At 37.1% G+C, this 12,864-nt stretch overlaps 1 protein-coding gene across 1 annotated transcript; it reads right to left on the bottom strand.

Annotated features, from left to right (window-relative positions):
- Positions 1–9,753: 9,753 nt before the first annotated feature.
- On the bottom strand, positions 9,754–10,737 carry LOC101831409 (olfactory receptor 226). Its single transcript, XM_013117499.1, has one exon. It carries the CDS (start codon positions 10,735–10,737, stop codon positions 9,754–9,756), a length of 984 nt encoding a protein of 327 aa, XP_012972953.1.
- Positions 10,738–12,864: the final 2,127 nt, after the last annotated feature.

The following is a 12,864-nucleotide window of genomic DNA, read 5'->3' as shown; positions in this document are numbered from 1 at the left end:
CACCAAAGGTTCTGGGAGATATTGAAATCTTCTGTGATAACACCGCAAATAAGGGCAATATCTAGGGCATCAAACAATGAAAAATGAGTTAGTAATTCACTCTTCTTGTGAATAAGATTCATAGTAAAATTTTTATTAATAAACACTCTTCAATGTGATAAAGCAATTTCCATCAAAATATGTTTTAGAAAAAAAATCTAGAATCAAAATTTCAATTTTCCACCACTCCTATACCAACAGACCTTAGTAAGATCACCAGAGTCTTGTCTGCCCCTGAGTTTTCCCTACTCTCAGTTATCACTGGGGTCATGTAGCTCATATACAAGATCAGTCAGATAAGTATTGCTCTCACATCTCAGCAAAGTTCCTTTCTCAGTAGACAGAAGCTATTACAGAGATCCATAATTGTTCAAAATGAAAAAATAAGTGTTCATGTAGTGCCCAATCCAAATTCATTTATCTGCAATGTAACCTCTACACCTAAATCCCAGAAAACACCGCATAAGGGCCGGGGGAGAAAAACTGTAAGAGCTAGATGATGAAGCAGCAATCAGTAGATGCTGAGATAGGAAACTATTTCTCCATGGATGATCCCCTGGTAGGTTATCAAATTCCAAGGGGTCAGCCCTAAACACATGTGCATACATGCCATACTAGATGACTCATTAGTTTTTGTGGGTGGAAGTAGTGAGGGATGATTATGTACATAAAGTTCTCATATATGAAATTCTCAAAAAATAAAATAAAATCTAAGTTGTCTTTTCATGTAGTTTACACTCTTTAAAATTAATAGAAATATGAAGAACAAGTTCACATGTATTTTCTAGTACATTAGTTTATTTCATATATAATAGAACATTTATTATAATTGGAAGTTTATTCTATTGATTCCAAAATATTCTAGCAGACCCATGTTTTTATGCTGTTAAGTTTGACTGACTCACAGAATCCAACACTGCAGCTGTGTAGTATGGTCCATGGCGCTTTGTGTTTCTATTTTAGAGAAATGTTTTAAGAAATCACAATAAAGTATTTTTGTTTAAAAAAAATCACTTCTACCCTAATACTCTTACCTACATACACTGGTTGGAATGTCAGTACCATTCCTAGATCTTTTGTTAGAGAAGATAGATGCCTTTGGCCTTTGCCCCTCCACAATGATTCTGTTTCTATTTGACTAGGAAATTACTGAACAAACATTTATTTGTTCCTGAAATAAAATGATGTAGATAAACATTTAATAAAAAAATCCTCAAAATTTTTAATTTCTGAGTGATATTTTAGCTATAGTCCTTTGACCCATAATTCCTTCAGTTGGAGTCTATGGAAATTTTTATATTATAGTAACTATTGGAAATGTTCACTTAGGAGGCATCTATAAGAACTACGTCAAAAGGCTGTGAAGATGTCTCAGTGGATGCAGTCCTTGTCATCAAGCATGAGGACCTGAGTTCAGATCCCCAACACCGATGTAAATGGTAGGTGTGCATGGTAACCTGTAATCCCCACATGCTGGAATGAAAAAAGGAGAATAGCTGGAGAAAACTGGCTAACCAGATTGTCAGAAAAGACCCACTCGAGGTTCAACAAGTGACCCTGCATTAAGATAAAGAGAGCTCAGGAAAGATATCTGATGTAAACTCATCTCATGTATAGCAATCTACACTTCTGACATGAGCCACATACTTTACCTCATACTTACCTCTACATGCAATTAAGAGCTTGGATTTTACTGTCAGGGCCAGGTTTCAGTATTCTTTATAATACTTGGTAGCTGTGTTCTGCATCACTGTACAAGGGTGCCCTCCCATTTCCTCTCCTATGAAATGAAAAGTCATAAAAGCACATGTCAACATCATCTGAGATGTGAGAACTGAATAAAACAGTTCATAGGAGGCATGTAACATAGGTTCAATTCACAGTCATCTCCTATCAGTAGTGACTATCACTGAGTTAGACTAGACCCATAGCTACTTACTCAATCATAAACATGTGCATGTTTTCGCTCATGTGTACTCATAGACACATGCAGTTATTCTTCTCTTTCTTTTGTTCACTTTTCCTATTAAAGTTCAGGGAATAAAATAATCAGAATTTGTTAGAAAATTGAAACTTAGCATCCATGAAAAATCTCTGAATTATAGACCACTCATGTCTTTTTCTAACTCCCTTTTTAATAAAATGTTTTCATTATTCCAGAACATCCAATTCACTCTTCATAACATATGATTTAGTATTGAGCCTAGAGAAATATAGAATCATCCCATCTGTGTTCCTTGTTCAGAAGCCAAGACACTAAGCTCCGGCCTCTTATGGTAACCCAAGGAAGAATGCCTTTTCATTCTGTCCCCTGACTCCTTTTTACAGTCCTTAATCTGCTTCTTCTAATGGACACCAACACTCACCGACCTCTTCTAGAATAAGAAATGTATTTTCTGTGCACCTAACAGTTGTGCATTTGTCAGAATCTGTTGGAGTCTTAGTTACCCATTTTGTATCCGTGGAATATTCTTTCTCTTGTTAAGGAATGCAATCTGTAACAGCAGCACCTCTCCTCATCTTCCTGGGAACCTTCTTCTGGACTCATCAACCTCTCTTGCTATCACCAACTACTAACCATCATCCTCCTTTCTTTACTCTGAGAAAGGAAAACTCTTCAGATATCTGCAGTGATTACGAGAAAGAGAGTTAGTCTGTGCATTCTTACACTGCTGCGAGAAGCAGACTGGCCCTTGGTCTGCATGGCAGTTATGGCAACTTAAAGGCAAGAAGAGATAGGATATATGTTCAGCACTTGCTCGTCTATTTTTTCTCTTGTGCTCTCTCCCCAAGGACCAACTTATATCACCCTGTCCTGGCTCTGGGTAAACTTGGTGTGCTCTACAAAGAACCTGAGAAGCTTAACCTCTACATCCTTTTCAAGTTCTGTTTAATATTGAACCATATTTATTTGTATCTATTAATATGGTAGGAATAAAATCACAAAAATTTACACCAGTGTATCAAAAAATAGACAGAATAAATAACCTAAATTTAAATGAGTAGAAAAATGTAAATAAAAAAGACTAAAGAAGAAATATATTAAATAAAAAACAAAAAAGTATATTTTTTAGAAAACATCAGTGAAGGTGAGCAAACATGAACAAATTAATAAAGGAATTCTGGTCTATCTGTGCAACAGGCATCATTTACTCTAATTTTAGGTTTATTTATGTTGTTTTATGTATAGGAGCATTTTTGCCCCCAAGTATGTATGTATTCATACCACATGCATAACTGGTGTCCATGGAGGCCAGAAAAGGGCACTGGATCCCCTAGAACTAGAATTACAAAGAATTAAAACTGTTATGTAGGTTCTGGAACCTGAAACTTGGTCCTCTGTAAGCAACAAGTATTCCTAAGCACTGAGCCAAATCTCTGGCTTCAGCATTATTTATTCTTTTAAAATAAGGATATTCTGTTACAGCAACATAGATTAACCAGAGGTCCATTTAGTTAGGCAAATCAAAATTGGTGATATATATATACATATATATATATGAACTGTGGAAGGTGCATGGGGAAATGGCCAGGATTTGATCAGCACTGATGAGCTGAAAAAAAGTGATTATATATATATATATATATATATATATATATATATATATATATACATATATATATATATAGTCGCTAATGGAAAATAGCATGGTGATTGCTAATCCTGGGAGCATCAGAAAGGAAAAGGAAATATTAGTCCAAGGGTGTATTTTCTTTTCAATTCTAAGATGAATAATTTCTGAGGATTGAATGTATAGCATAACTGCAGTTTATAATTAAGTGTATAGTCGATATTTGCAGTGGCATACAAAAAAGACACACATAAGGGGATGAATATGCTAATTAGCCTGATTTGGGTCATCTTTTCACAATACATGCATATGCTAAATCATAGTATATACCTCAAATAAATAATTTTATTTGTCAGCCATACTTCAACAAAGCTAGAAGAAGCAGAGTCAACTAAGAAAACTCAGAAAAAATTAAAACAACAGAAAAACTGCTCTAAAATTTCTATGGGCTAACTACACAAATCTTGAGTAGTCTCTGTGCTAGAATGTGAAACTTGGCCAGGATTTTATCAGCACTGTTGAGTGGAAAAAAGTGATTATTTAAATAGTGGCACAGGAAAGACTATGCAATGCTTACAATATACAAGAGATAACAGAGCAATTTGGTCTCAAAAGTGAAAAGAGGCCATGCCCATTGCCTTGAACTCTCTCAAACACATTCAGTCACTGAATGGATCTTTGTAATATGTATTCTGCATGCTAAGGAGGAAGCGTTAACTCCTTCTGTCTGTCAGATTGCCACAGCCTAATGATCTGCCAATATCTGCTATGAATTATTCCCCAAATAATCCAAAAATCTAAATCCAGTGCTGGACACTTAGAAAGAACAGAGGCACAGATGCACTCTAGTAGTCAAAAGCAGCTGATAGGAACTGTCGAAGGTGCCTGGAGAAATGAAGAACATGAAAATGCTTTGAACTAATCCTTGAGAATATATGTTAGGTTAGTAAGAATTTGGTGGAACGTGGGCCTAGCCTGCCTGTCTTTCTCCTCCATTCATATCCTTTGTCTAAGGATACACAATGGGTTGGTATAATTCTAGAGCGGCTGGGATCCCAGAACTTTACTAACTGAGGCTATGGAACATAAAATTCAGAGGAATGAATCTAAGAGAAAATGAGGAGTTCATCGTCCCAGACCCTTGCCCTCTGGTTGCATGGGGCCATCCACTCCCATATGCCAGTATCTAACTGAGAGTTCAAGGGTGGGTATAATCTGTAAGAGTTAAAAAATGTATAAAATAGTGACTGTGTACAATTGTTATTTAGTTTAAGTCTCTTTTACTTATCAGCTAATTTTTAAAATTCATGCATTACCTGACTCTGTGGCAAAATGTATTCAACCAAGAAAATGCATGTGTTTAGTGAAATTTAATTCATAAAAAAATAAGAGTTTTTCACAAAAGACTAATGTGTTTCCTGTACACTTTACCATAATCAAAAAGGAATGAATAACATAACCTTATCAGCCATAGGAATAAGTCCAAATTCTATTAAATTGCTTAATATAAATAGACTACTAGTAAACAGCAGAATACAAGATACACGCAACAGACACACAAAACAGACAAGACAAGAAAATCTCCAGGGCCTATCATAGCTAAAACACTAAATATAAATAACAAAGAAAGTGTGTTAAGAGCCGTGAGAGAAAAGACACAAGTCACACATAAAGGAAAACCCATCAGAACAATGGCTGATTTCTCAGTGTAAACTTTGAAAGCCAGAAGAACCTTGAAGCAATTCATCCCAAGTACTAAGACCATGATGGCCAACCTAAAGTAATACACTCAGTACATTTTTTAAATATACATTTTAACTGTGATTTATTTTAGATTTATAGAAAAGTTTCAAAAATAGTAAAGAAAATCCTCATACATTCCTCAGTCAGTTTCAATTCCCATTAAAAACATGTTTCAGTGGCATCAAAGTTGCAGAAAGATCAAGGAACTGTAGTTGGAGAGATAACTCGTCGGTTGTGTTTTTCAAAACCTTTGTTCAGTGCAAAGCATTCACATGGTGACTCACACCATCCAAAACTCCAGTTACAGAGAAACTGATACCATCCTCTGAACTTCACAGGCACCAGGCATACACATGTCCCACATACATACACACATGTGAAACATCTGAATATGTAAAATAAAACAAGTAAATCTAAAATAAAAACTAAAGAAGAAAAGAAACCAAAACTGGTACTTACTATTAGTACTAATAGTAACTTTCTAGTTACTATTAACTACTGTTTTTGCTAGGTTTTAGTCATAATTTATTGATAAATTTTCATCTGATAAGTATTTTAATGAACAAAACCAAGATTTTTCATAACTAAAAATGAGTTACAATTTTAGATAGTCTTTATCTAGGTAGATTTGGAATTTGGTACTTGAGTCTCTTCAATATGGAATGGTAGCATAAAGTAAAAAATTTTGAATCATATATTTGAGATTTAAAAATAGCATTAATATCAACATGAGATGCATTCTTACAGTTTCACCATATGAATGATGTGAAATTACAAATGGGATCATTATAGAACACACCTAGAAATCTGAAAGAGAAGCAAAGGAACTGGGAATTTATTCAAAGTTAATGGGAACAAATAATACTTTTGAGAGCATTAGTTTTATTTTGACACCTTATATATATTAAATAAGTGCTAAACATAACATTATATGTAATTAATCTGTAAGAAACATTCAACATGAATGTGATATTATTTGTAAGTTACTGCAATGTCTATAGCAAAAAATAATAGTTCCCAGTAATTGCAATAAGTAATGTCCTCCATCCCTTTTGAGTTTAGGTTTTTATTTTGTTTAGTTTTCTACTGTGATTTCTTTAGGAATTCTTGTCTGTGAAGAACTGCTAATAACAAGCAGGTCCACAGTCACTGTTGTGGTACATGGTACACAAGGTACTGTGTCCTTCTTAAGGCAGGGTGATCAGTTGAACAGGAAGCACTGGCCACTTTCCAAGGTCTTCTTGATAGCTTTCTTGATTTCCTGACTCCTTAGGTAGTAGATGAAAGGATTCAGCATGGGTGCAATAAGCTTGTTGGAATTAAAAGACATGACAGTAGACCTTATAAATATGTTTGGTATAAAGGTATTCTGAGAGTGTAACCTCTGTATGTTTCAAACATGTACAATCTGGTAGACATGTGCCTCATGACCCTGGAGACTCAGATATATCTCCCCTTGCCTGTAACCTATTTCCTGTGGATTTTAAATATTCAGGAGATAGATGACTATGACTATAAGCCCATATTTAGTTAATATTCATATGCTTACTGGTTACAAAGTAGAGCCGGTGGGGAAAAGGCAACACAGTCGCTGGGCCAGAGAGTTCAGGGTAAGGCATGGCGTATGCCAGCCAAGAACCTGTAATCAGATAAGAATTGAGGGATTCTAGGAGAACCTGGAGGCTGGAATTTGTCATGTGGAAAGGCACTTTAGTTAGCCATTTGTCCCAGGTTTGAGACCTAACAGTTACAAAACTCAAGCCTCTAATCTTGAAGAGTATGATTCAGATACCTAAGATGGTAACTAGTAAACATATTTCCAAGGTCTGAGAAATTAAAACTGAGCTCTGGCCGCAACTGAAGAACTCTTAAGTTCACATTACTTAGGACCTCTTCCACATATTCATGTTAATGAATTCTCATGTACTCAGACATACTTGTTTATTTAAATACTACTCCATTCTGTTTGCTACTAATGTCCATTCTTAATAAGCTCTATATTGAGCCACTGAGTAATGAAGAATTCCCTCTACCCTCTATTTTTATTACCTTATTTTCATAATAAAGAACACTGAGCCTGAGTATCTCTATATTATGAAGAGTCTTATCATTGTGCTATAAAATATGTTTATATGTTCTCAAGAGACAACACAGCCTAATATTTTTTCTAGAACAAGAAGAATATCCTCCATGTTTTTGTCAAATACTCTGAATATGCAAGCCCAATTTTCTCCAAACTTAAGTGCACTGAACTTCCATTATTCTATTAATTTCCTTAAGAATCTTGCATAAGCCCAGAAATTGTGCCTATTTTCATTTTACAAAGCTCCTCCTTTTCTCTGGAGCTTTCTTCAGACCTAATTGATTTTTTACCTGGTACCTCTAACCATTCACCATAGTCAAATTGCCCTTTTAGAGAATAGGAAACTCTTCAGGCATTTATACTAGAGAGGGCCATTGTAAGTGGGTTTTTACATTCTCTAAAGTCAATGTCTACTACTGTTTATGTTAGATTGGAATTACTACAGCATGGACACAAAAATTCAGTCTTTTCAGAAATCTAACTTAGATATTTGTCCCAACTTTAGAGAAGCTCTGTGCACTACTTGAACATATATGTCCAAGTAACCTGGATAGAAAAAAATTTAATATATCCATCTATAGATTCCTGATTATACAGAAACTATAAGTCTACCTGTAGGCATGACCTTTTTGTCTTATTCCTATATGAAAGCTGGTATGATGCCAAGTTACAAAATCCTCCAAAAGAAACTTAGCTAGGTTCATAAAACAGTACATTAATTTATGTGTCTCTTAGGATATTATTATACCAGTGTTTTGCTTTTCTATTATTTCTCAATTTTAATTGACACATAATAATTACACATATAGAGAGCACTACGTGGTATAATGATGAGTGTGTATATTCTGTAATATCCCTGTGTGTGCATATATACCTTTATGTATGTGTTCTTTTTCCCAGTGTTACTCAAATATACATACTACAATGTTATTCACATGTGAACTCTGAAAAAGTTGATCTCACAGAAACTGAGAATAAAATGGTGGTTATCAGAGACCAAGGAGAATATAGAGGAAGGATTACTGAGGAAAATAATGGCTGGTGAGAGCCAAGTTACAATTAGAAAGGAAACATATGTTACAGTATTCATTTACTTATTCTTTATATTGAAAGACTAAGTTCAGTTCTTCAAAATAAACACATTTAAACTATATGCATTTTCTTTGGAAACATGGGGTTCTAAGTAAAGTAATATATACTAATACAGTTATGCGTAGAAGTAAGAACTCCTTGACTGTCCCTAAGGATCTAGATCGTTCTGTTTGTGTACCTTATTGGAATTTGGTGAATGAGCCTGAACCTAATACTTCCTGTACTTACTGTCTCCTCTTCTTCTACACTTTCTTCCTCATCCTCTTCCTCTTCCTCTAATCATATTCACTGGAGAGTCAATGAGCTTCATTCTTTCTCCCCGCCCACCCCCACCCCCACCATAATCCTGGGACTAGCCACAGTCTTACAGGTGATAGGAAGTACTGCTGACTAAGCTATAACCACAGTCCTGCTGATCTTCTTAAAATGCAGCCATAGAAATGAAAAAGGCACTAATTTAATAACCTCAGGAAATTTGGTAATGCAGTCAGAAACCAATGTGGTCCAAGAGACAATAAACTACCAGCACAAACATACAGTTTGGGCTGGTGATGAAGATGGTTTGGTAGAGTGATTGCCTAGCAAACACAAAGTCTTGGTCCATCTCTCACAAAGGCACATAGCTTCAATCCCAGAACTTCAGAGGTGGAGGCAGAAGGCTCAGAAGTTCCCAGGCCTCTTTCCTTACATAGAAACCTCAGTGGCAACCCAGAATACAGGAAAATCTATCTAAAAGTCCTATTTTCTTATTTCCCTTCTTGGAAACCCACGAGAGAATGTTCACCTTCTAGGCTTCAGTTATTTCACAGACTAGTTACCAGCTTGTGTCTTTTCCTTCTTGTAGCCCATGCTTCCTTTAATGCTCCTGATTTGTGTGAGCTGCAACTGTCTAAACAATACTGGTCCAGATCCTACACCATAAACTAGAATGCTATCCTGCAGAAATCCAGACTCTACCTTGGAATCTATGCCTCTTCCTTTTCTGGATTAGTTTCAGGAACTAGAAACTCTGACTCCTAACTTAATCCCCTCAGAGAGGGAGAGAGAGAGAGAGAGAGAGAGAGAGAGAGAGAGAGAGAGAGAGAGAGAGAGAGAGAGAGAGACAGAGACAGAGAGAGACAGAGAGAGACAGAGAGAGACAGAGACAGAGACAGAGACAGAGACAGAGACAGAGACAGAGAGAATTGAACCCAAGTTTTACCTGACATATCAACTTCTCCCAACCTAACCATCTGTGCCAGATTTCTTGGCATTAGCACCCTGGCCCTGGTGCAAGTGCAGAGTGCGACGTAGGGCTCTTTTGACCTCTTGATTGCGCAAGCAGTAAATGATGGGATTGAGCAATGGTACAATGACTGCATAGAGTACAGAGACCAGCTTGTTGGTGTCAAAAGCTGAGAGTGCTTTAGGCCTGGCGTAGATGAAGATACTGGCTGCATAGAAGATAATCACTACTGTAAGGTGGGAAGCACAGGTCGAAAAGGCTTTATGGCGGCCAGCAGCTGAGGGAATGCGCATCACAGCCCCAGTGATGGCCATGTAGGAGGCTCCAGTGACAGAGAGTGGCCCCAGCAGAATAAAAATGGCTAGGATAAAATCTGTAAGTTCTGCTGTGGACATGTCAGTGCATGAGAGGTTGAGCAATGGAGAAACATCACAGAAAAAGTGGTTGATGGTGTTGGGCCCACAGTAAGACAGACGAGAAATGAGGAAAACTTTAACCATTGAGATGCCAAAACCCCCAGTCCAGGATCCAGCTGCCATCTGAACACAGAGTCGATTACTGACAATGACAGGGTAGTGGAGGGGGTGACAGATAGCCACATAGCGGTCATAGGCCATAACAGCAAGAAGGACACATTCCGTGCAGCCCAAACCCAGGAAAAAGTAGAGCTGTGTCATACAGCCCTCAAAGGAAATCAGCTGTCCGTGGTTCTGACTGGAGCTAATGAAGCCATCGAGCATTTTAGGAATTGTGACAGTGACATACCAAATCTCCAGGAAAGACATATTAGCCAAGAAAAAATACATGGGTTTGTGGAGCGTGGGGTGGTTCCTAATTGCTGTAATGATGAGTGCATTTTCAGTCAGCACCAACACATAGGCCAGCAGGGAAAAGAAAAACAGTAGTGCCCGCAGAGGTGCAGGAGCTGGGAAACCCAGCAACACAAATTCGCTCACTCGCCCACTGTGGTTCCTTCGTTCCATGTTTTCAGTCTCGTTCACTGCTCTTCAACAGGTGAGATCAAACTGTCCTGTGAAAGCAGCAGCAAGAATCTAGCTTGGTGAATATACTCTGATAGCCTGCAATACATGCAGTGCATACAATTAGCTGTTCACTGAGCTGAGTGATGAACCAAGAAAACACAGACAAAAGTTAAACGATTGTGTACTGCAGACACAGTAAAATATGGTTCCAGTCCTTGGAGAAGTGTGCTCTGAGAGATAGCAGGCTAAAAAACAAGACAGTCCCAATGTCTGTCTTTTAGTCCTATACAAAGACAAGAAGAAAAAAATCAAAGCCATAAATGTTGATGGTGAAATTCATGTAAGTGATGCATTTTCATAAAAGTAATTAAACAAGCACCTAAAATAAATGATGGTAAGATTTTTAGGCTTCTCTAAAGTATTTATCATAAGACTATGATATCTCTTTCTAGAGGAAGTACACACTAAAGAAATAGCAACCATATATAATAGAGTTGAGTACAGTGCATTAATACTGAAGGCATTCTTTTAAAATGTTTTTAGTAGCACTGGCTCTTCCGAACAACTTTGAGGTGATATCACTAATAATGCCACTTATACCTAAGAAAAATGGGATATAAAAGTGTTAACCATGGGACTGAAAAGATGACTCAGTAGTTGGGAGCACTGGTTGCTCTTCCAGAGAACCAGGTTCAATTCCCAGCATTCACATGGCATCTCATAAACATCTGTAACTCCTGGTTTACAGAATCCAGTGTGCTCTCTCCACCTCCATGGGTACCAGTCACACACAAGATACACAGACACAGACCCATCCAAAATGTCCATACGCACAAAATTAAATAATAAGGAGAAAAATTTTAATGGAAAAATTACACAGATTTTTAAGAAGTGAAGCAAGAAATTTGTGACATTAGAACCTTTGAAATATTCAGGTGATTTACATTCCAGAAAGAGAATCTATGAGTTTGCCTAGGAATTCAAACTTTTCAGGCAAAGCAAAGAGAATAAGGCATAAAATCAAGTGTTACAGCAACTATAAGGCTCAAGTACCACATAAGTTAAAACTTACGAAGAAAGCCTAGAACCCACATCAGGTCATGAAGTAGGTGCTGGATGACCTAAGGACTGAAAAGTCTATTGGGTCTGAAAGTTTGGCTAACTCTTCTCCAGAGCAATGTCATTCCTTTCACAGCAAGTTCGAGGAAGCAAACACTCAGTGAAAAAGTCCCCCTTCCTCCCCCCTCCCTCCCTCCCTCCCTCCCTCCCTCCCTCTGTCTCTCTCTGTCTCTCTCTCTGTCTCTCTCTTTCTCTCTCTTTAATCTTGATTACAAAGTCAGAATTTTCCCTTCCAAATCCTCAACCCTTCTCTTAATCTGATGTGTGAACAAAGCTGGCATTCCCACATGACAGTTCATATGAATAAAGGATGCTTTTCAGTCAATGATTTCTATGGCCATAGCATCAGTAAGGAAGGCAGAGATCACAATGGAGTCTGCTGTATGTCTGAATGCTTTTCCTCCCAGAAGTTTCTTCCCTGTTTCTTCTATTTCCTGGCCCTATGTAGAGGCATGGTTAGAATATACTCACAAAGCCAACTCTAATAACCTGCTAATGATATTAGAGCTACATTTCTCTTTTTATGTTAGTTTATCAATCCTTGGGCATTTGACATCTCTCTGTGTAAGAGCACTACTGACATGCTAGATTCTTCAATGGAAAGTTAACAGCTACAATCTTCCTTCATGACCTAGCTATGATCATCTGTCTCCATATCATCCTTATATATCACCCATTGTGCTTTTGACACCTTTGGTCTCAGACCTTCATCTTCAATTTTAATATATTCTAACTTCATATTTCAAAATCCGGAAAAGAAAGCCTTTATATATGAACTACAAATTTTCTAAACTTATGATCTTGCCACTTTAGTTCAAATCATCACATTTTACTTCTTTAGTTAAGATTCGTCCATAGCGTCTTGTTGGCTTCACAATGACATTGAAACTCTTCAACAAAGCATGTAGCTATTTCATCACCTTGCATTGCTTTAACCAAAACATTGCATCTTGCCATGTCTTTTTGTCATTGTATTCTTGAAGTGCAATTCTATGTTTCACTCCATCA

Source organism: Mesocricetus auratus, unplaced genomic scaffold, assembly GCF_017639785.1.
Source record: "Mesocricetus auratus isolate SY011 unplaced genomic scaffold, BCM_Maur_2.0 Super-Scaffold_4256, whole genome shotgun sequence".
NCBI lineage: Eukaryota > Metazoa > Chordata > Mammalia > Rodentia > Cricetidae > Mesocricetus > Mesocricetus auratus.
This window is presented reverse-complemented; position numbering and strand designations above follow the sequence as displayed.